The 23,110-nt window shown below is 38.0% G+C and overlaps 2 protein-coding genes across 2 annotated transcripts; both read right to left on the bottom strand.

Annotated features, from left to right (window-relative positions):
• Positions 1 to 1,032: 1,032 nt before the first annotated feature.
• LOC111805058 (uncharacterized) lies at positions 1,033 to 16,161 on the bottom strand. The gene is made up of 22 exons (XM_023689925.2): positions 15,096 to 16,161; positions 14,726 to 14,841; positions 13,399 to 13,607; positions 12,078 to 12,197; positions 11,192 to 11,320; positions 10,982 to 11,107; positions 10,668 to 10,723; positions 10,487 to 10,586; positions 10,293 to 10,410; positions 9,610 to 9,819; positions 9,149 to 9,485; positions 8,315 to 8,408; positions 6,930 to 7,038; positions 6,434 to 6,705; positions 6,211 to 6,338; positions 5,806 to 6,040; positions 3,121 to 3,309; positions 2,729 to 3,012; positions 2,362 to 2,575; positions 1,999 to 2,241; positions 1,794 to 1,876; positions 1,033 to 1,688 (listed from the first exon to the last, which is right to left on the bottom strand). Exons 1-22 carry the CDS (start codon positions 15,920 to 15,922, stop codon positions 1,541 to 1,543), a joined length of 4,347 nt encoding a protein of 1,448 aa, XP_023545693.1. The 5' UTR covers positions 15,923 to 16,161; the 3' UTR covers positions 1,033 to 1,540.
• A 2,010-nt stretch (positions 16,162 to 18,171) lies between these two features.
• Positions 18,172 to 22,171, bottom strand: LOC111805404 (RNA polymerase sigma factor sigC). Its single transcript, XM_023690487.2, has 7 exons — positions 21,899 to 22,171; positions 21,218 to 21,387; positions 20,557 to 21,120; positions 20,254 to 20,484; positions 19,900 to 20,040; positions 19,616 to 19,813; positions 18,172 to 18,927 (listed from the first exon to the last, which is right to left on the bottom strand). The coding sequence occupies exons 1-7, from the start codon at positions 21,990 to 21,992 to the stop codon at positions 18,649 to 18,651; spliced, it is 1,677 nt and encodes a 558-aa protein (XP_023546255.2). The 5' UTR covers positions 21,993 to 22,171; the 3' UTR covers positions 18,172 to 18,648.
• Between the last annotated feature and the right edge of the window lie 939 nt (positions 22,172 to 23,110).

The raw sequence follows: 23,110 nt of genomic DNA, 5'->3' as shown, positions 1-23,110 counted from the left end.
TTCAAAAGGGATCTCGTCCCATTTTCAGAAGGAGTGAAACCAGCTCATCACGAACGCAAAGTGGTGAATAAGGAACCTTAGAAAAAAAAAAGTGAAATTGCTGTAACTCTGTTCTAGGTGCGTCACTGGGTCGGCGGGACGTAATCACTAACTAGCGTTCTTCTGTTCTAGGTCTTACTACTGCAAATGTGACCCGAAATCACAAATTAATCAAAAGAGCCTCTAACTGACATAAACTATCAAAGATTAGTGATTTGTATATAATTTTTTCTTCCTGATAACTTTAATTTTAATTGTGAAACATTCATTATATTTTAAAATTTAATTTCCAACCTTAGTAAAAATCTAATTAGATTATATTGTACGACGTGTCGTTCCACCAAGATTGAAGGCCATGCAACGTCGACACGTACGAATTAAAAAATCTCAAATTTCATCTCCTCCGCATGAAATTTCTATTATTTATACGTTATCCACAAAAAGACGAGCGAAATCGTATTGTCAACTCCATCAAAATCACAGCGGCGAAGCCTTCGCGATCATCATGTCCAATCAATCAAGACCGGCGACCAGTCGGACTCTCTACGACTCCCCTCCCTCCTCTCGCCACATCGTCAAGTTCTTGACGGCGGCAACCATCGGTACCATCTTCCTCGTCTCTTCTGGATTGACTATAACAGGAACAGTTCTAATCCTCATACTGTCCACTCCGATTCTCGTCTTGTTTAGTCCGATTTTGGTACCCGCCGCAACTGTTCTGGTCCTCGCGGCTGCCGGATTCTTCTTCTCAGCAACTTGTACGGTGGCAGCGATAGCGGCACTGACGTGGATGTACAGGTACGTGACGGTGAAGAGGCCGCTGGAGGCAAAATTACAGAAACGGGGAGGGAGATGAAGGAAGGAAAGGCTGAAGGTACAAAAAATGGCGTTTGTTGGAGATTTAGGGTTAGGGTTTTGAAATCGAGTGGTATAGTGTTTGTGTATCGTCTGCTTTAGTTAAGCTTCTCTGTGATGATCTGTTTAAGGATGAAATAAATCACAAATTTCAGAACCATTAGATTAGTAAAGACTCAATGCTCATAGTGTTAACAATTCAGACAGTTCTCCGCCATAGCCACTGAGCTTATTACAGTAAAAAAGGATGTTAAATCTACCAGACAGGTTGGGATTCAAAGGGAAATAACACAAATCCCAAAATATATACATCACTGTGAACAACACAAAGGAAAAGGAAAAGGAAAAGGAAGATGGTGTCTTTAGGGAAATAAAACAGAGGATTTGATTACAATTGGGAGAATGCCTTTTTTTTTTTTTTTTGTTCTTTTTTCTCTTTATCTATTTGTTTGGGTTTTAAATTTAAGATGATTTGGGTTGTTATCTACTTCTGCCCTAAGAGTCAATTGAGTGTGGGATGATGATGAAGCCTGCCAGCCAACGAGCAAACCCATGTGGTGAAGAACAACTTTCCCTCCCCCAGAAAAAAAGACAAGGTAAGAGAAAATAGAGTCTCTGTCAAGATGAGCAAATAATTATATAATCATCAGGACTGCCAGAACATATCGAACTCGTTACTGTACAAGGATCGATCTTGGATCTCCAGATTCGCAACGTGCCAATTAACGAGTCGGGATTGGAGAAATTTACAAACAACCAATCCCGCTGGGAAGATCCACCATTCACTTTCATCCCTGGAAAACACAAAAAACAAATATATCATCATATGTCCATCAGTTTGGAGTTCTGAAGAATAATGAAAGTTCACTTCTTTTCAGCTCATGGAAGAAACCTCTCACATGTTAATAGTCCATGGCTGAAAGCTTGGATGCTTGGACGATTGAGATTTTGAGTGAACATACCCACAGAGAAATGCAACCAACTGGGCAAAAGGTAAAGCAACCAATCAGATGGGATGGTCCAATGATGAAGTCATGAGTTAGTGAACACAAACAGTTTTGGCTTGAATATTCAGGTAATGGAAGTGAACGTGATGGGACTTACAACATTGACCAAGGATGTGAGGTTCCACAACGCGTAGACACGAGCGAGCCCTGCAGAACGTCTAGGTCCTTGGCTGAATAAGGCATTGATTCCAGCAGGGAATGGGAGGAGAATGCCGAGAGGCAAAATAAATAGAACTAGAAAAACGTCTGCCAACGAGAATGAGAACATCTGGAGCAGGGTAAGCAAAACCAAGCTGAAATCCCCTAGAAGTAGCATTGATATGACTAAACCAACAAGATCCTGCAATTGGCAGAAGAATAATACCAACATGTGTAAGGTCCTACATCACAAACCACCCTCCAAACTTGAAACTATAAGTTAACCATGCGTTAAAGCTTTGGACAACATTGACGTATGTACCTGGTGACCAACAGGTTTAGTATTGTGAAGCACATAAGATAGAGGGCAAGATACATCTCTCTTCTCCTCGAGCATTTGTAGGCTGCTGACATCTAAAATGCCACCATATCTCTTCTTTCGCTTTGCACTGCCTTCAGTGGAAACATGGTTCTGGCTTAAATGTGTTTCTTCCCTCGAAAGGAGAGACTGATTTTCTCTAGGAATGTTCTTTACACTGGAAAACGAGAGTAGAACATAAAATATAAACGAATCTGACCGCAGAAGTATGCAAGAAATGTGCAAATATATCTACAGCTAATCTTGTATGTCAGATAATGATCAAAACCATAAAGCATTTTTTCAACATCTCCAAAATAATATATATTACCATGAACTTTGGTCATATTGTTCATTTTCATGACTTCTTGTGGGCGGAGGACTGGTTCCTTCAGCGGCATAAATGAGGAGACCATACTGGCAATAACCACAGGCTGTAGCCTGAAACCATGCAAGATCCACACGAATGCCATGATTCCTCAAAGCAGGATTTGCAAAATTTTCCAGCCATCTAACAACAGGTAGAAATGTTGATCTAAGCTGACCACGACGAACCAACCGTAACTGTGCGTTAAGACCAGCAACCATTCGGTACCACGTCGTAGGTGGTAGAGCCTGCAAATCATAATGCAAAACCCATAGAATTCCAGGAGAAAAATCTATTTAATATGATTGTTTACACAACAGTAGGAGTAATTGAAATTCGAGTTCCTATTAGCAAACCTGACTCATGAGACTTGTAAGAATGTTGTCGTTATGAAGTGAAAAAGAAGCCATGTAACTTCCATCGCCTCCAAAGAGTAAAGACAGTGGAAATCTTTGATTCAAACGAGGAGGAAGATCAGTTCTTTTTTCGTCTCCACCCAGAAAGAAGTCCACAAATGCAAGCATTAGATCGGATGTTGCTGCGACCTATAGTTGCACAAAAATCAGCTGAAATTATCAGAGCTAAACATCATGCACTAAGCTAGCTACTTACACATGAAGGATAATGGTTTTGGAGAGAGAAAACCAAGAAAGGAGGAGCAGATAGATAATGCACACATATACGATTAATATAGCAGTAGAAAACTTGAGAGACCAGCAGGTCCAAAGTGAATTGCACATTAAAAAAAGATCATAAAATTAATCGATGACTAAAAGGAAGCAAAATTTTTAAGAAGTTTTCACATCAAATATCAATAATATCGTTTCTTTCGTAAATAGATGCTAAGGACATTCGATAACGTCCAACTATACCAAAAAGGAATGAGTAGCGGCAATCAAAAAGTTCCTGGATTAGCAAGGGAAGATTATATTGTTGAGGACAAGTTCGAGAAAACAAAGATGGGCCCCTTAATTGTTCTATCATAAACAGATCGCCCCAACATCATTGCATGCAAAAGAAACATGCTAAAAGAAAAGAGAAAACCAGAGAACAAACCCTCCAGGCTTGAGTGAAAACTACAGAAACTTGATTGGAAGTCTCTTCCACTAAAGTGAAAACCATTAGCTACACCTACTCACAATTATGAATTACCCCGTGGCATTAAAGGGACAAAGCCATTTTCCAAAGAGACTAAGACTCATACTCACAAAGTCATCCATCCAACTCCCCCCATCTGGTGCCACGCTCGTCCTCCACTTCCAAAAAAACACTTCTCAATGGCTTCTCATCGATCCATATCCTTATTGTCTTGTTTTAACTTATTTTTCCACCACCAAGTTGAAAAACTCCATTTCAAGTTTCCATTCAACAAAACTCCCCTCCCCCAAACTCCATTCAACTAAATCATTACAAACTTAATTTCCAGAACTCCCCTCCCTAGATTCAAAAAATAATCGAATATTGGAGGTGAAGCTCTAGACTCCTCGACAATAGGCGGATATAATCATAGTTGGTTATTATATCAAAATAAAAGGTTGGTTATTGTGTTGATGCCATTCCACTCGAACACAATGAAAATTTTTAATCAAACACATTCTATTGCTCAAATAAGTTTGAAGTGGAAAAATGAGATAGTGTGGGTCCAAAGATGGCAATCCCCTCCTCCCTAAAGGGTCATCTAAACCTAGCCTTTGACGATCAAACATTCATATCCTAGTTATCGATGGCATATAAACTGCGATTAAATGCAGTTAAATCAGTATTATATTCTACCATCTCAGCCCTAGGCCCGTTTATCTGTAAGATTTCCAACCAATCATTTTAAGTGCAGCTCCTCCCAAAAGTTCTTGAGAAAAGAGCTTACATTAGGATATATTAATCATTTAGGAAAAACTAGACTTTCAATGTCATTTTCTCTACAAGTTCACCTTTCCATTAGTTCATTATTTTTTCCTTCTTTTAAAATATTAATAGCTCGCCTGATCCTCTGCACACAGTACCTCCATCTAGGAATTCGTTTCAAAATTAAGTCTTGCTCACCCCATACACACGTCTAAAATGAGCAAAGCAACAACAGATGAAGTTAGAGGGCATAAAACATGTGATCTTCAGAAAGGTTGTTAAGACAATCTAAAAGAGCAATCTTGGATTGGAGTCTTATTTTTTTGGTATAACTAGTCGAACTTGGCTCCTTTTGTTGGGCTGTCTTTTTGTGCCTTCTATTTTTTTCATGTTTTTTTTTTTTTAAGAAATCGCTGCTTCTCGTAAGAAGAAGAATTCCCATATGATAGCAGGTAAAGAGTGAGTTCAACATCTACATAGACAGCAAAGATTCCAAAACCCCGAAGATATAGAAGAAACCCCATACACACGTCTAAAATGAGCAAAGCAACAACAGATGAAGTTAGAGGGCATAAAACATGTGATCTTCAGAAAGGTTGTTAAGACAATCTAAAAGAGCAATCTTGGATTGGAGTCTTATTTTTTTGGTATAACTAGTCGAACTTGGCTCCTTTTGTTGGGCTGTCTTTTTTGCCTTCTATTTTTTTCATGTTTTTTTTTTTTTAAGAAATCGCTGCTTCTCGTAAGAAGAAGAATTCCCATATGATAGCAAGTAAAGAGTGAGTTCAACATCTACATAGACAGCAAAGATTCCAAAACCCCGAAGATATAGAAGAAACCCCATACACACGTCTAAAATGAGCAAAGCAACAACAGATGAAGTTAGAGGGCATAAAACATGTGATCTTCAGAAAGGTTGTTAAGACAATCTAAAAGAGCAATCTTGGATTGGAGTCTTATTTTTTTGGTATAACTAGTCGAACTTGGCGCCTTTTGTTGGGCTGTCTTTTTGTGCCTTCTATTTTTTTCATGTTTTTTTTTTTTAAGAAATCGCTGCTTCTCGTAAGAAGAAGAATTCCCATATGATAGCAAGTAAAGAGTGAGTTCAACATCTACATAGACAGCAAAGATTCCAAAACCCCGAAGATATAGATGAAACTTATATTGGACAATAAAACATGACAAAGATACAAACCTACCTTAATGCCTTCATAAAGAGCACGAGAGCGGCAAGATCGCAAGCAAGCATGATCATATTCTGATCTAACAAATTCACGGAGACGTTGCAGCTTCAGCCTTCGACGCCATTGCTGCCATGACCATGCAAGAGGATATGCAAGGGCAGAAAGAATGCTGTAAACTGCACCCTCCCACCATTGATATGCTGCTATAGCATTGATCTCATTCACAAATGTATTAAACGCACTCTCGTATCTGATTATCAAAATAGAGGAACTCAAATGTTAATCCAGTACAAGCACCTGGCTACAGATAAAAGTATTAGATAAGAGGTCATTTAATTGATAGCGAAAAACGAAATAGTATATTGAAGACATGTTAACATCAACGAAATGCATTGAAAGCAATAAATCATTATTGCTTACACAATCTCTTTCAGTTGTTCGGGAGGGGAATGTGAAAGATGCCAGGGTTCACTAAAGGTGTTCGGACCCATAAAGTACACTCTATACACATGGCTCTGAGACTCCTCAGCTCTATTTGTTTCCAAGACCTATAACACATAAAGCACCGTATTAATAAAACTTCATTAATTTATGTATTTAGGATGAGTCAGAGGGATTAAAGGTCATTTCATTAGAGAAAAACCTCATTCAATGACTCCAAGAAAGGAAAGGAATGATCTATTTGAGATCCATGTTGAGTTGGAACAGGGCCAGGTAGCTCATCCACCCCGACAAATTTCATCCGTGCAACACTAAGCACCAATGCCAGCAGAACAAGGAGACCAAGTAGAAGACCACAAAATAGCCAAGGACCCCCAAATGTATAAATTAACTCTTCAAGAGCAGTATAACATTTTGGCATGTGGTACCTATCTGAAATGCATCTGTAAGGGCAAGGAGTTTCAGCAATGCCACCTGAAAGAAGTTAATATGAGGTTCACTGGCATCGCATATGTTGTTAACCTTGAATCTTACAATCAGTCTATAGAAGTTAAAGGAATGAAACGCATAGATTGAGGTAATCATGTTATTCTGCACGACAAGAGACCAAAGCACTCTCAAAATCCACAAAACAGTACATTCATTAGCCATTAATTCTCTGTTGAGCTCTGACCTTCAGAACATGAATAAGAAAATACCTCGAACAGATACGTAAATGGCACGGTGTGGAAGCTCATCAGGAGGACATTGTTGACAAAGAGCTCTATCAGATCCACTAACATTCTTGAAAGTACCGGCGGGACATTCCTGGAAACATTACAGATATTTATCCACTTGAGAGAGTGGTGGAGAGATTAAAAACCCTAATGGTCTAATTAAACGTATAAATTTTTCTTTTTAGAATTTATGGCTATGGCTGAACAAGGGTATTTGTTGGTATTGGTTCATTTCATGACACTGGACCTTCTTAAAGTTGAGTTCAGACATTTCTGCTTCTGAGTTTGACCTCTATTTTCCTTTTTTCTTTTTTCTTTTTTTCTTTTTTTGAAAAACCATAATTTCATAGAGAAAAACAATAGTAAATACAAAGGGGCAATACAACAAAACAGCCTAAATTAATCACCATGGGTTGGCCAAATGGTCAATATGATTACGTGTGTGGGGTTCAAGCCTAATAGATTAACCGAGTGGTCAATAAGGTCAAGAGAATGAGATTCAAGTCAGAGTGGATACCCACTTGAGACTTTTTTTGTTCATTAAAAAAACATCCACCTAGGATTATTGTTTTAGCAAGGTCTAGCCTGTTAGAATAGTGGAGGTGTGCAGAAACTTTTACATGCTGGATTGGCTAGATTCAAGTACTTCGGTACTGAATTCAAGTATTTCGGTATCGTGTGACTTCATTTTAGAATTTGGAGTAATTTGCTGGTCGGTTCAAGGATAGTTTTTAGTTGAAGCTGTACTAATTGTGTAGCATATCCAAGTTTGGAATTTTGAAGCAATTGAAAGTTTGAGATTAAACTTGACTCACTAAGAATGTATTTTCTTTGGATTTTATCCTCATCTCTTCAAATTTAGGAGATGCCAATAAACATGTGGACAATGGAGTTCAAGGAGCCACATAAACAAGGCCCAAAATGGTAGACAGAAATAAGGCATCAGAGGGGAAAAACGAAAAACAAATGAAAAGGTAAAATCATTTGAAAATAGGATTTTGACAACAACGTAATCAAGAAGACTCGCACGAAAACCTTTTTTAAAAATCTAAAACTACGTCCACCACAAAATGTCATCAAAATAAAAAGAATTTAAAAAATCCATCAAATTATTTGAAATATTTTAGAATTTCAAATAATTGATCTTTAACTGATAAAAGGAAAGGATCTACATATGCTTAAATAACATTTTAAACATTTTCTAAAATCTTCTTTCTGGAATTTGTCTGAATCAATTTCACAATATTTGGAAAGTGTGGTGTTTTCATGTCATACACGTTCATTGTTTCTGAAAAACTAAAACATAAAACATTTTTAAATCACGATCCAAACCAGGTAGTAACCTATCAAAAGGACCAAAAACAGACCTCACAAAATGTTCCGTAGAGACCTTTAGGGCACGCTCTCCCAGTCACGGTACCACTTTCACCTCCACCACCCTGTTCACCACCTGTACCTCCGCTGCAAAAAACAAGCAATCGATGGTTAAAAGAGAGGATTTATTCCTTTTGCTAAACTGTAAAAAGAGAACCCTTGAACAGCTACACCATGCAATTAAACCTGCAGAAATAAATACAGTCGTCGGCATCCTATCTAGTTATAACAAAACAAAAGCTGAGAAGGTATCACAGAGCACTATAACAGAAACAGAAAATCCAGAAGCTTTAAATATTATGTTGTGTTCTAGGTTGTCCAGGACTGGTATATATACTTCAAGGAGAGATGACACTTATATCATCCATTTACCAATCAGACAACTTCTCTTTGGTTTCTATCAACACAATTCTCATCAAGATCTTACAAGGGTATGAAATAGTTTCTTATAGTTTTCCAATCCTTAACTCTCCAAATGAACTCAAATATGAAAAATAGGAGGGTTTTATACAAGAAGCTTTTATAAGTTGATCTGAAAGGGGAACAACCCTTCATAGACGAAGTTATTCCTCTGGATTACATCCCTGGCAGCATCAAATACCATGAATAACGTACAAGAGAAGAACCCCTCCAGATTTCACCTCATGGAGTGAAGAATCCTTCTCAATCTCTCCGTTCGTTGGAATTTTGCTTCCAAAACAAAAAAAATATATCCAAAAGGAGCCAAAATACAAAATAGCAGCCTAATAATTAAGTTGACAAACATATCCCATGACATTTACGGGAATGAACCCTAACATAGAACTTAGTATGGGCAATGTACTAACCACGTATCAATGTGTCCTCTCACACTAGCAATGGGCTGGTACACATCTCCTGTAGCTATATCGGCCCAATGAAAGTGAATCCTTCCTCCGCCACCTCCACCACTTCCATTTGCTATACTATATCCACCAACACTTGAAAGAACAGCAGATGAACCAAGAGTCAGCGTACGAAGAAACAGGAGGATAGTTCCACCAGACCCTCCCCCAGGACCTGCACTATTGTCTTGCATATTAGTTAACTTCTTCACTTCTGAAGTTCCGTTGAAATTGTCTCCATCAGATGTCACCAAGCCTTCAATGGATAAGCTTGACAATGGATGCGCTAATGAGCCCATCACTGCATATATAACAAAAATGTAGTAAAGAAATTGAATGGCTGTTAAGCGAATTTAATAGAAGCTGAGTATTTATTTGGATTGAAGTCTCAAAATGGAAATAGAACATGCAAACTATAAACTCACCTATAATGCCTCCACCTGAAGAGAAACTAGCTAAACTATCATTTCCACTCCCGCTACCAAGCTCACAGGGAAGACCTGCTTCTCCATAAGAGATGCCACCTGGAACACAGTTATTATTGAAGCAACCTTCCCCACCTCTACCACCATACCCGCCACCACTGTATATTCCACTGCCTACGATATGCCCTCTTCCCACACCTCCAGTGCAGCCTGTAATTGCAAAATGTTCAAATTAAAAAATGAACAAACTATATAAAAAAAATGTTTCTTTTCCAACCGAATACAGCTACATAGAGTAGAAGCTAGAAACAAGCAAGCGAACAGAATTAACTAGTAGAAAAATAGTTCTCTAGGTAACTAAAAGAACCTAACACCCTCTCTTTGTTAGTAGCCCTCGTATGCCCTTTCCTTCATTTTTAAGGAGGGAGGAAAGGAGAGGATATAGACACCAAACAGATCTAATTGTCTCGCATGCCACTAAGTCATACACAAATTAAATTCCAATGCAAAACAGAACAGCACACTTTCTGCTAAAATATGAAAGGAATAGCTTGCCTTCCATAGTATTTTTAACTTTAAAATGTACCGGGACTTTCAGGTGTAAGTGTGAGGATGCATAGCAAAGCAAAACAAAGGAATGAAAATGAAAAAACACATAATAAGGGAAAACCTAATCAACCTACCCATCCCAGATGCACTGATCATTCCGTAAGACTGGACGATTATAGATCTTGCCCTGTGGAAATGAACAACCGAACCTTTGATAAGACCCTCTACGGTGATATCTTCAACTCTGCAGATCTGAAAAGGCAACAAAGTGTCAATTCACTACAAAAATGTAAATTCCATGCCAGACTAGTTCCATTCTAATAAGCACCTGGAGGGTGAAAGATAGTGATGAGTTCACATTGCAATCTTCTGGTGGATGGAATAGTTCAATAGGGCAATCTTGGTCTTCACAGTAGAGCTTAGGAGTCCTATAAGATGTGAAATTAAAATAAGCAGGTTTGAAAGGATAGACTATGAACGAGAGAAACAAAAGCCAAATTCAAACTTACACAGTATTTTTTGCTGCATCATCTAAAGGGCCTCGCAAAATAGATCCAGGACCAACCTTTTTTCCAAAAATAGATGGCCAAATTAATAACCAAACACAGACAGTTAACCTACCAAGCCACACATTAAGATTGGCCCACTAATGATTCCCATCAAGTAAAACAAAGGATTTAATGATTCTGCTAATTAAATAATGTACTTCAGAAAGAATATTTTATCCAACTTGAAGAGTAAGAATTCCATAGTTGATCCAACTAAGGCATAAGGTAAGTATAAAACTGACGGTCAATCAGATAGCAAATTCAGTGATACTTACATGAATACTATAGAATAGAGACAGAACTAGACGCTGTGCTTCAATCCAATCTCCAGGACCTGACAAGTTCAATAAACCTTGTCCATGGACTCCCAGGTTAGCATTAGAATGTATAACAGATGATTCCTATATGAAAAATAAAAGAATGAGATGCCTTAAAATGGAAGGCTACAAAAAAAAACTATGTCAACGAAGTGGTGATTAAATTACCCGAAGAACAATTAAGTTACTAGCCTCAAGCAAGGATGTCACAACGCCTGAATCTCCACCTCCATCTATAAGCAATTTAGAATTCCACATCAAAAACATTTTCACTGACATGCGTAGTGCCCCATACACCTGGAATTGTAGACCGAGCATTCTCACATCACAATGCAAATAAATTATAACATATCGATAATTAGCAATACCAAAGTGCTATACACCCAAAGGAAATAGAATTAATTAAACTATACCAATCATATATACAAAATATCATAAAAATACAGGAAACTGGGAGGTATATATTAGTACTACCAATGCAGTTCACCTATTTCCAGCGCTGAGAAAGGAAAAACTTTTTTTTTTTTTTCCTTGTTAAATTGCTGTATCATACCCACCACAGAAAAAAATAAAAATAAAACGAAGAAGAAGAGGAAAGAAGTTACTTTAATGAGAAGTTGATAGGTTTAGCTGAAAAAGGCAAAGTTTTATTTGTTTGCACACACACATATATGAAAAACCAAGCTTCCATTGAGAATAAGGAAAAAAAAATTAGAAGGATAATAGATAGAGTTGGCTCAAAGAGTATCAAGGTTCCCAATCCCCCTTGCTACCCATTTTCTACATATTCATGGTGTTGTGCTGTGTAGGAAAACCATTCCATAAGTTGAAAATTGACAATGAAACAAAAGTACAAGCACAAAAGATAAAACCCAAGCATACCAAAAGCGAAAAGAAAAGAGAGAGAAACGAAGACAAACCAACTCATGCATGAAACAAAAAGGTTTGACCATGATAAACATTGCTTCCCATTTCTAAATCATGAACAGACGAAAAATAGATGTACTGCAGGCATGCAAAGCATAATTGTACTACACAAAGAAAAAAGGTTTACCTTGATTTCTGAGTTGCTCATTAGAAGTTCTTCTGCCAATAGCTCAAACTCTGATGACGCATAGTGTGCCAGCCCAAAACACAAAACTCCACCAGATAAGAGACTAATCTGACCTTGAACCTAGTTTATAGTATTGAAAACCAAGATTGAGATTGTTGATAGAGCTCATCTCAACATAACCACGAGGGAGACGAAAAATATACATTAGAAGAATCAAATGAGAACTTGGCATGCACAATATGATGCTAGTTTCACTTTTTATACCAACTACCAAGCCATACACAACAAATGATAATCTACAAAACATTTCCTAAGATGCAAGGCACATAAGTTTCAGAAATCAACATCAGCTAGAATACTGGGTTCAGTAAAACTCGCCTAAATATTAGTTAATTAGGTAAAATAACAGTTCAAATAAGAAAAGGTAAAGCATCAAATATCAGAAGAGCTAGATACTTAATTCTATCACTGAAGGGGACAAATCAGAAGAGATGGTAAATTAACAGTCTTTTTCTTGCTAGTTTGGGTCCCCAATTTAAAGGAGACAAACAATAGCTGAAGAAGAGTATATTAGAAAGCGGAATTGGCCGTTATCTGTAAGGCAAGGTAAGTAGAAGAATAAGAAGAGACAATACGATCAAATTAGTTGAAAGAAAGAGAAGGAAAGCATTGTATGGCAATGAGGAACAATATACACAGAAATTCAAGGTGCACAAATGTAAAATAAACAAATTTGGCCGAGTGTTTTGCTCATGCTTCAAAAAGAATATATACAATCATGAAGGAACAAATAAAAGAAAACATCAAACAAAAGCAGAATGAGTATGGATGCATGCAATATGTCAAGGTAATATTGCATATTTCCAAGGAAAGCTAATTCTTGTCACTGAAAAAGTCATTTGTGATGTAGGATGAAATGTTAGATAATTAGCATAATTTAGTAAACAAAAGTTTAGGTGCATTTAGATTAATTAGTGCATAATTAGAAGTTTGGATTTAATTGATAATTTGTTTTATCCTATTGTAAGCCTACAAATAGCTACTTTAAGAATTGTAATGGGAGCTTTTTGAATATTATTTTGGAATAGAACATTGTTCCAGAGAGTGTTCTCTCAACCTTAGGGATGGATTCACCCCTCATTTAGCAATGGATCGGCAAAAAAATTGTGGAATATAGAGTCCCACTTGGAAAAGATATATATATGTATATGTATAGCTCAAATGAAATGGTTTGTACTACTCTGTAAAGTAGAACTTCTCCATAACCAGATTCTCGTGCCTGTATAAACAATCTAAACTATGTTTCAGGTTAATTACAAACCTGAACACGGCTCCAGAGCAAAGGAACTGAAGCCCTGGCATTATTTCGAACATAAACATTTGTCATGAGTGGTTGATTAGGAAACTCCAAAAGAAGTGTGTCCGTATCTGTTGTCAAATTATGATTGGAAATTGTAAGGCTTCGAGGAACAGCATCATACAGAGTTCCAGCACCACCAGAATTTTCTGGGCAAGCCAAACTACGTCCCCCTACATGAATAACATATATTTGGCGACAGCTTAGCAATACAACTAAATGAATTAACACAATGACATCCATAGTAAGCACAAAGTTACATTGCAAACAAGCAGTTGAAGTACAGAAGAATTATGGTAGAAAAATTGTTGAGAGATGAAAGTAGTCAGTCCAATCTCGCTTCATTCACTCGTGCTAAATACACAAGGGGAAAAAGGTTGAATACAGCATTGAACACCAGAAGGGGACCAAACATCATGAAGAGCTAAATGAAGGGAAAAAGTAAAGAACGTGGAGACTCTCAAGAAGGATGTTTCTGAAGTCCATTCTATAAATAGATATTTATGATACTATAAACAAGAATCGGTCTCCCAGTAAATAGAAAATTGAGTGGTTTTAAACAAGCTTCAAGTTTTAATACTAAACATATTTTTAAGTTCTTGTAGAATGCATCATCCACACTCCTCTGAAAATACTTTTACCCTTTTTTGCAGGAGTAAACAGTTCAATAATTTAGTGAAATAATGTTTCTTCAAAAAAATTAGAGTACAGTCTCAATAGAGCATGAAATGAGAAGGAAATAATAAAAGTTGGTAGAATATAAAATCAAATATTTCCAAGTCTCCATCCTAATGTTGTGTAAATTTTACTCCTCTTTACTCTATTTCTCAGTCTTAATGACATTTTGACCTTTTAGAGGATTTCTTATTTTGTAATCCCCCATGGCTCAGGGTTTCGCTTTCCCACACTTCGTAATATTTCATAATACCAATAAAATACTTTGTTTCCTGTCCAAAAGAAGGAGGGGAAAACACCAATCCAACAAAATAGCAAAGTATGCAACTGAAGCATACATAAATCAGCCTCTCCCCATGCATATTCTTGGAGTTCAATAAATATCTTAACATGATACTGAAGCACAGATTGAAGAACAAAATTCATGCATGCATACATACATTATATATATATATGTGTGTGTGTGTGTGTGTGTGTGTGTGTGTGTGTATGTATGTACATAGTCGTGTGTTTGTGAAATGGTAATGGGTATGTGTTTGTATACGTTGATGTGATACAGCACATTACTTCGTAACATATACAACACTGAAGTTCGCTAATTGCTTAGAACTCTCACCATGAACAAAAATTCGAGGATCATCATGCCTGCTGAAAACATCAACAGCGATTCTTCCACCACCACCTCCACCGTATCCATTACCTCCACATGCACTTATCTTGCCGTCACCAATCCTGTTCTTCACAAGAAAAATACTTTAATATTCAATTTTGTTCCATGTCCATGTTTTATGAAAACAAAAAGAACCAGATTTTTTTTTAAAAGAATGGTAAAATGGAAACCAGCTGCATTAGGCTCTCAAATATTCTCACTCATCCAACGATAAAATAATCGAACAAATAGGAGCAGATATGCACTGTTCCAATGTGAAAACAAGCTGAAATTAAAGAGAGCGAACAAACAGATGGGGAGATACGATGATAGTTACATTTTGTGAGCAAGGATATAGATGCTGCCACCCGACCCACCTCCACCTTTTGTCCCTCCATCACCCCCATCGGCAAGAACAGCCCCATCAATTACTAGAAGGTCGTGGACGTCCAACTTCACCCTCCCGCCACCCATTCCACCATAGTCCACCTCCTTGCTCGTTGAACCACCCCGGCTCCCAAAACTGCTAGGCTTCTGCAGCGACGCCCATGAGTATGCATCACCTCCCCAAACGTCTTCAGGAAGCTTAGTTTTATCCGTCAAACAACATGCTCCCCTCCCTCCATGTCCCCCACCTGCCCCATCAATAGTTTGTGGCGTCCCACTAGTCTGTGGTGGCGGATTCCCAGCTAAAGCCGTCGTATTCACCACAGACCCATTGAGAAAGCTAGCATTACCGGCGGCCAACTCAAAACTCCCGGTAAATATAGACGAATCATTGCTCAACGTAAAATTGCCAGTAATGTTAATAGTAATCGAACACCCCGGTTTAGGACAATCAAATTTCACCCCAGGCAGGATATAAAAATTCCCCTTCCCGGCTATATAAACATCATGAGTAAGGTTCAAATCGTTGACAATCTGACATGTAGTATCCAGCGAACCAACGCCATCTAAATCACGGGTGCAGGAAACCGAAGGTGGATGAGGCGGCGGTGGCGGTGGGGCCGGCGGCGAGTAATCCTGGTGAAAAAGAAACGCATCGTAATCGATAATAGAAAATTCGTCGGTGGACGTAGATGACAAGACAGAGTGAGGCTCTGTAACAAGAACAGCAACTACTACAAGCGCAACAAAAAGGAAGCGGAAGTGAAATCGAGCCATTCACTACTGTCAAAAGTCATTAGGTCAGAAGGTGCAAGGATTGAGCTGAATTATCAAATGCGATTAGGGTCAAAACTCCATCCACCATGGAAGACGAATTCATGAAATTCAGAGGTGAAAAACCCCCCCACCTCCCACTGAAAACCCTAGAAATCGCTCTGCAAGAAACCAGACAGAGAAGGTAAGATTGAGGTTTTTTTTTTTTTTTTTTTTCCAGAGGAGCGAATGAAAGAGGAAGGTGGGGGAAAAAACTAAGGAAGGGGCCTTTACTTATTTCCGGGACGACTGAAATGACAGAGAAATGTTTAAAAGCGGCTTGAGTTCAATGCGCTCACCGACGTGTCATTTTCTCATTGGTTAAGTAATCACAGTCAACTCTCCTTTTTGACTTTTCGTTGTTTTCCCGCGCGGGTGTTGGCACGTGTGGAGGTTTAATCGTGGTACTTCCTTACATTATCATTCAATAATAATAAACCCTACTCCTGTTCTAAGAGCGTGAAAACCACACGCTACCTTTAAACGACGTCGTGTAATGGCATCCGTCGTTTCTTGTCCGAGATTAATACTCTCGACTGTTTTCAACCGCGGTGGAATCGCGTGGGTGAGAGAGATTCAAGGGTTGTGATAAGTTGTTTCGGCTGAGGGATGTAATTTTGTCACCGCCCAGTAAGGATGAAACAGCTAGGAGGTTGGTCAAGGCGTTTGACTGTTTTTCAACGGAAAGGATTGTCTGTGAGATAAGATGAAGCCGGTCACTTTCGGAATGGATTTGGTGGTGATCTGATCGTTGGATTGAAATTTTTGGAAACGCGGCACCGAGCCTAGCCTACCACCAACCCAACAAATAACACTTTATTTTCCTTTTTTGGAACTCAATTTTTGAGTTCAATAATAAATTCCCATTATGAATATAAATAGAAGTGTTTGTTTTAGACTTTCCAACAAATTAATTCTACTTTCTAAATTTTATAATTTAATTATGAGTTAAAATATAATTTTGGTTATGGGTTTGTTCGGGTGCACAATGGAGTTTGTTTTCTAAAACCAAATGTAGCAGGATCAGGTAGTTTGTCTCATTGAAAACAGTCGAGATGTACACAAACTTGCCCATACACTCAAAGATATCAAATAGATAAAATAGTTTGAACTTTGTATTAGTTTGGTTCGTATGATATTATAATTTTTAATTTGGTTAAGACGATTTAGTCGAACATCACCGACTAACTATTCAATAATGTCTTCTTAAAAAATATGTATGATTATGTTGGTTGGTCGATTGTGTGCTAGTTTTTGGTTTAGGGTTGAGCTCAGTGAGATTCATTAGCAAGTAAAAATGTAACAATCGAAGTCCACTGCTAGTAGATATTGTCCTATTTGGGTGAGCTTCCCATCAAGATTTAAAAACATTCTTGCTCAGGAGAGATTTCCACACACTGAAGTCCACTGCTAGTAGATATTGTCCTATTTGGGTGAGCTTCCCATCAAGATTTAAAAACATTCTTGCTCAGGAGAGATTTCCACACACTTATAAAGAATGTTTCGTTCTCTTCTCCAACTGATGTGGGATCTCACAATTTACCCTCCCTATGGGGCCCAACATCCTCACTAGCACTTGTTCTCCCCTCCCTTCGAGACCTAACGTCTTTACTGACACTCGTTCCTCTCTCCAATCAATGTGGGATCTCACAAAAAAAACTTCACGTGAATCATTAAGTTCAACAAAACCATAATAACTAAGTTTAAGCCTTTAAAATCATAGGCATCACGTTCTAAGTCAAAAGCTAGTTACATACTAAATCGAGACCAAAGTTCAACAAAACTTGTTATTCAACCTAATCGCTGATGCGACATACTCATTAAACCAACAATCAATTATTCAAGACCTAGTGTAGCAGTGTTTGGTAAATGCTATAGATCTCTCACCATCGTCATAAAAATTTATTCGTCAAAGAAACATTATATCGCAAATGAAGATTTAAAAAAAACAATCAATTAGAAGTACAAGACGTTTGAATCTCCGACCTTAGAATAAAGAATATACGTTATACGTCGTTGTAGCTTTCCCCTCCATCAAGAAAAGCAGTTGATAACAATAAATTATAGCATTCAATTCTGAGCAGAGAAAAAAGCATATGCTTTAACCAAAGTTGTAAAACCAAACAGATTTTGTCTCTCAGCTCATTTGTTCCATTTCTTCTAAAGAAAGTAAAGTATTGTATGATCCCTCAAGTTTCTTATCAGCTAAGAAATGCATGAAAAGTCATAAACTTGGTATTAATAAATCTACTATGATCGTCCAGACATCCATCTCTACAACAATGGCATGAATTGCCCTGTATATGAAATAAAATTTAATACAATGTGGACTCATATGGCTAAAAATGGCTGTAAATATGTATATATGTTTATATATATATGGAAGGTTTGGCCATGCCCAGGTGCACATCTCTATCTACAGCTCAATTCATGCATATGATGGAAGTAAAGATCATATTTTACATCAAAAAACATGAACCACCAACCAGACGAGTCGAGTCGATGTTTCAGTGGTAATGCATCATGCAAGGAACTGTACTAACCGGTGAGAGTCGTTGAGGATTGAGATATGCTTGTTGTAACGAACACTTTGGTAGTATGGCCCGAAAGCGCGATGCCAATCTCTTGGCTTCTTTGGGCTGCTGCAAGTTTTGAAAAGACTGGAGGGAGCTGAAGCTGAAAGAAGTATATCAATCCAAATAATGGCTCAAGTTTCTCACAGTCTCTTCATTTTTAAGCTTTGTTGTGGCTTTCCTTTCGATTTTTCGAACCCATTCCTTACTTACGCGTAGTAGTTTTCCGATTTCCTCGAGCGACTTGGGTTGGGAATCCATGAGTCCGTATCGCAGCACCAGGACCTGTCTCTCCCTTGATTCCAACACTTCAAGAAGATTGAAGATGTCTTTCTTCATTAGCATCCGCTTCACAGTGTCTTCTGGGCTCTCTATTGATGTATCTGCTGTCAATTCCTGCACCATAGGAGTCACAATATGTTTAAAGAATATACTATATTAATTTATTGGTAAGTTGTAACATCTGGTAGAAGGCCGGGATATTCTAAACTTGCTCTTTTCAAATTAGCTTGTAACTGTTCAAACCCACCGCTAGCAGATATGGTCCTCTTTGGACTTTCTCTTCCAGGTTTCTCCTCAAAGTTTTAAAATGCATCTACTAGGGAGAGGTTTCCACACCCTTATAAAGAATGTTTCGTTCCCCCTCTCCAACCAATGTGGGATCTCACAATCCACCCGCCTTTAGGGCCCAGCATCCTCGTTGGCACACTGCCCAATATTTGGCTCTGATACCATTTGCAACAGCCCAAGCCCACCGCTAGCAGATATTGTCTTTTTGGGCTTTTTTCCGAGCTTCCCTTCAAAACTTTAAAATGCATCTACTAAAGAGAGATTTTCACACCCTTATAAGAAATGTTTCGTTCACCTCTCCAACCGATGTGGGATCTCACACAACTCGGCTTCACACATTGGCATGACCAATTATGAATTCATATATAAGCTTTTGATGAACAAACTTCAGTAAAAGAAAAAGGAAAAGCTCTCAATTAATCAACATAGACAAAATATGCCCAAGAATTGTCAAGAAGTTCAAAGAAAATGGGGAGCCAATGATATCCTAGACGGAAGAGCGAGAGAGTCTTACCATATATTTCATATTTAGTCCATCACCTATCTTCTGATCAACTGAACCCACAACTTTTAAACAGTTGCTAGCAACTCTAACCTTGGCCAAAGGAAGACCAGTAGCCTTGGCTATATCGTCATCCGAATATCTCCTACCACTGTTGTTCAACGCTTTTCGAGCCTTCTGTATTTGATTTATTGCCTTGGTTAATGACCACTACAAAAGAATTGTAAGGATGAGTCAGTCATACATGAATATGAAAACTTCATGAAATTAGCCTCCCAGTGAAGAAAGAATCATACTGGAATTTGAATTCCCCTTGAACTTCGTGCCACGACTCTCGACATTGATTTCCTTATCCAGTATTGAATATAGGTTGAGAATCTAAAACCCCTTTTCGGGTCAAACCTTTCCACACCTTGCAGCACGCCAATGGCTCCTGCCTACGAGTACACAGAGAAAATAAACATCAAGATGCATAGCGCCTTGCATTTTTCTTACTATACTTCTATTGAGAAATGTATGTTTCAAGGCAAGGCATCGGTATTCAACATTTGCATTCATGAAAGCAAAAAAGAAAGCGGAGTACGTATGTGTATATATATATATTGAAATTCGAAGAACCGAAGTTTCTCGTAAAATAGTAATGAATAGACCTGAACCAAGTCCTCCATTGGTAACCCGGAGCATCGATATTTCTTTGCAAGGAATATAACCAATGAATTCGTGCTCCTTAAGAGCTCATCCTGGCAGAACCAACCAAATTGTAACTGTTTCTGCAGGTCCTTTATATCAATGCTGGCTGCGTCGGCCCAGCAACTCATGCTTGCTGTTCTTCCGGATTCCTTTTCTAAAGTTTCTCTAATTCTTTCTAAATTTGCAACTACCTGCAATGAAACAGAAGCTTAGCATAAAAAGTATTGGAAGGATGGTTGTGCGAACATCAAACACGAATCAACCTTAACCCCGGTGGACATTTCAGCTTCATTTCGCGCAACAGTCGATCTTCTTTTTTTTGAATTAGATGCTTTTTTCCTAGAACTACGGAATTTTTCTTTAGCAGCTCTCGTAGCTAGCGGCCGTGAAGCAACTTTATCAGCATTATCCATTGCTCTCCTTTTTACTGATCTTCTTCCTGCTCTTTTTCCAGAGTAAACTATGATATTGTCGTTCTGGTCATCGGTTTTCTGGTTTACATTATGATCTCCACCAACCTCAATAGGTAAGTCCGACAAATCACGAAAACTTGATGATGCTTTAAGCGTCCTAGATAGACAAGCATTGAAAAACTCCAAAGCTCCAAGTTTTGTTAGTTGAAATACAATATCTCTTTCCAAGCTTAGCATGCCTGATTCAGTAAAAGTTTCCTCCAAAACATCAAGGTTTTCCATTAACATGCCAAAAGGCGACGCCCTGCCAGTAGGCAAGCTCGTACAGGAACAAAAATTGTCCTCTACCTTGGATGGCCCAGAATTTTTCGACCCGTAACGCAAATGACCGAGTGACTTCGCCCCACTGTTTATCTGAAATAACATATAAGATGCATCCCATCAAGAACAAGAAACCAAGCGAGGTCAAGCCTACAAATGGGTGTTGTGAAGTTCATAGCAAAGGGCTAACCTCTATCTCTTTCTCTTCCAAATCTAACAGACCATCGGCTAAGGTTTGTGGAGCTTCAGACAAGCAAGTGTATGTTTTCAAGGCTTCTCTAGAAATAGCCTCTCCTTCCTCACAAGTACTGGAGAAGAACGAAAGCCTTCCCGAATTAAAGGAAGCTTCCCTGCCTTTAGCTGTTTTAAAAGGCAGAACAGAACAAAATTTATAATGCATTCCCAACGCCAATAATCATCGTATAACCTTAAAACATGCTAAGAAATGAGGCTTTTCTCAGTCTAATCCAAATAAATTAAAGATAGATCGAATATTCACACTTCATAACCATTCCAGGAGAAATTTAAGAGGCCTAACAATCTCCAAAAGACTCAAAACAAGTTCACATTCATATATATATATATATATATATATATATATATATATATATATAATCATTCAGGAGCAAGAACACAAAATTCCCGAGAAATCCCAGAAACGTTCCTTATTCAAATAATCGAGATAATCGGAAAACAATTCAAAATGCCACACAAAATCGATAACAAGTAGAACAATGGCAGATTAAAATCAAGAAAACCGAACAAAGAGCAAGCGGGAACCCACGGAATTTCAGAAACAAATTAAAAACCCAGAAATGAATCGAGATTGTTCATGATTCAGCATCTTAGTTCAGAGAGAGAGAGAACTAACAGGCATAGGGAGAGAGCTTGGAAGGGGAGGCCCGGCGGGAATGAGTCTGAATTTGGAAAGCCCACTTGAGATTTGGGCGGAAACTTGTTCCCATCGTGGAAATCGGCGGCAGGGAGAGGGAGAAGATTGGTGATGAAGAAGTAATTACTCATGCAATCTGATGAGTGAAAATGTGGACGTGGAAACTGCAAATTCTCTACCACCAATTCTAAATCTCCTTCTTCTAAGAATTTGGGGGAAAAAAAAAATCAACAACATTTCTTTTTCCACAAATAAAAGTTCAAAAATATCTCCTCCCCTACGACGAGCTTCAAATGGATACTCCTTCACGGGTCGGGTCCGGAACCCCATTAACGCATCCTTTTTTAATCATTGTGGCTTACAATATCTTGGTTCTTCCATTTTGAAATTGATTAAATTTTATCTTAAATTTAGTATTGACGGTTGAATGATCATGGACTTATAAGTGAGAAATACTAACTCTACTGGTACGAGTTCTTTTCGGGAAGCCCAAAGCAAAGCCATGAGAGCTTATGACAATATCATACCATTGTGTAGAGTCGTGTTCGTCTAACATTGATTATTAGTTTATCATACCATTATTGTAATTTTTTTACCCATAGATCAACAATAGGACGGAACAAACCTCCAATGTACTTTTGGTTAACATTTTCACTAAAATTTCTACGTCAATCGAGTTTTTGTAGTTTTGATATACTAAAATACTTTCCGATATTATTTGTTGTCCACGTATACATGCCTATAACTAAATTAATTTATTTTTACAAATTTCGATCGATTCGTTATTTACTCAGTTGTGTCATAACTTGTCACATGTCGATAAGAACGACATCCAGAAGAGCATCACAAACGGTAGTGAAGAACTTGGTTGTGTAACGATTTGTCATTCAATGTGGGTTCAAGCTTGGTAATCGATCTTTAGACATGAAAAGAAAATCAAGCGTAATTTCTCTATCAAATCCCAAGCCGAAGTCTCAAACAAAAACCCGACCTTTATCGATCATTTAACCCTAATTCTAAACAACGGTCCGTTGGATTTTAAACCTTATTTTCTACAAATGATTGAACAACATATGGATTAAAAATCTGATGGTTAAAACAAGATTAAACGTTGGTTGGATGCATGCCACCGAGTGATGCAATGAATATATGTTATTCCGAAGGAGATTGAGACAGATGAAAAGAAAAACA

Source organism: Cucurbita pepo, chromosome 11, assembly GCF_057944985.1.
Source record: "Cucurbita pepo subsp. pepo isolate OVF chromosome 11, ASM5794498v1, whole genome shotgun sequence".
NCBI classification, from domain to species: Eukaryota; Viridiplantae; Streptophyta; class Magnoliopsida; order Cucurbitales; family Cucurbitaceae; genus Cucurbita; species Cucurbita pepo.
The sequence above is the reverse complement of the archived record's forward strand: the minus strand, read 5'-3'. Positions and strand labels throughout refer to the sequence as shown.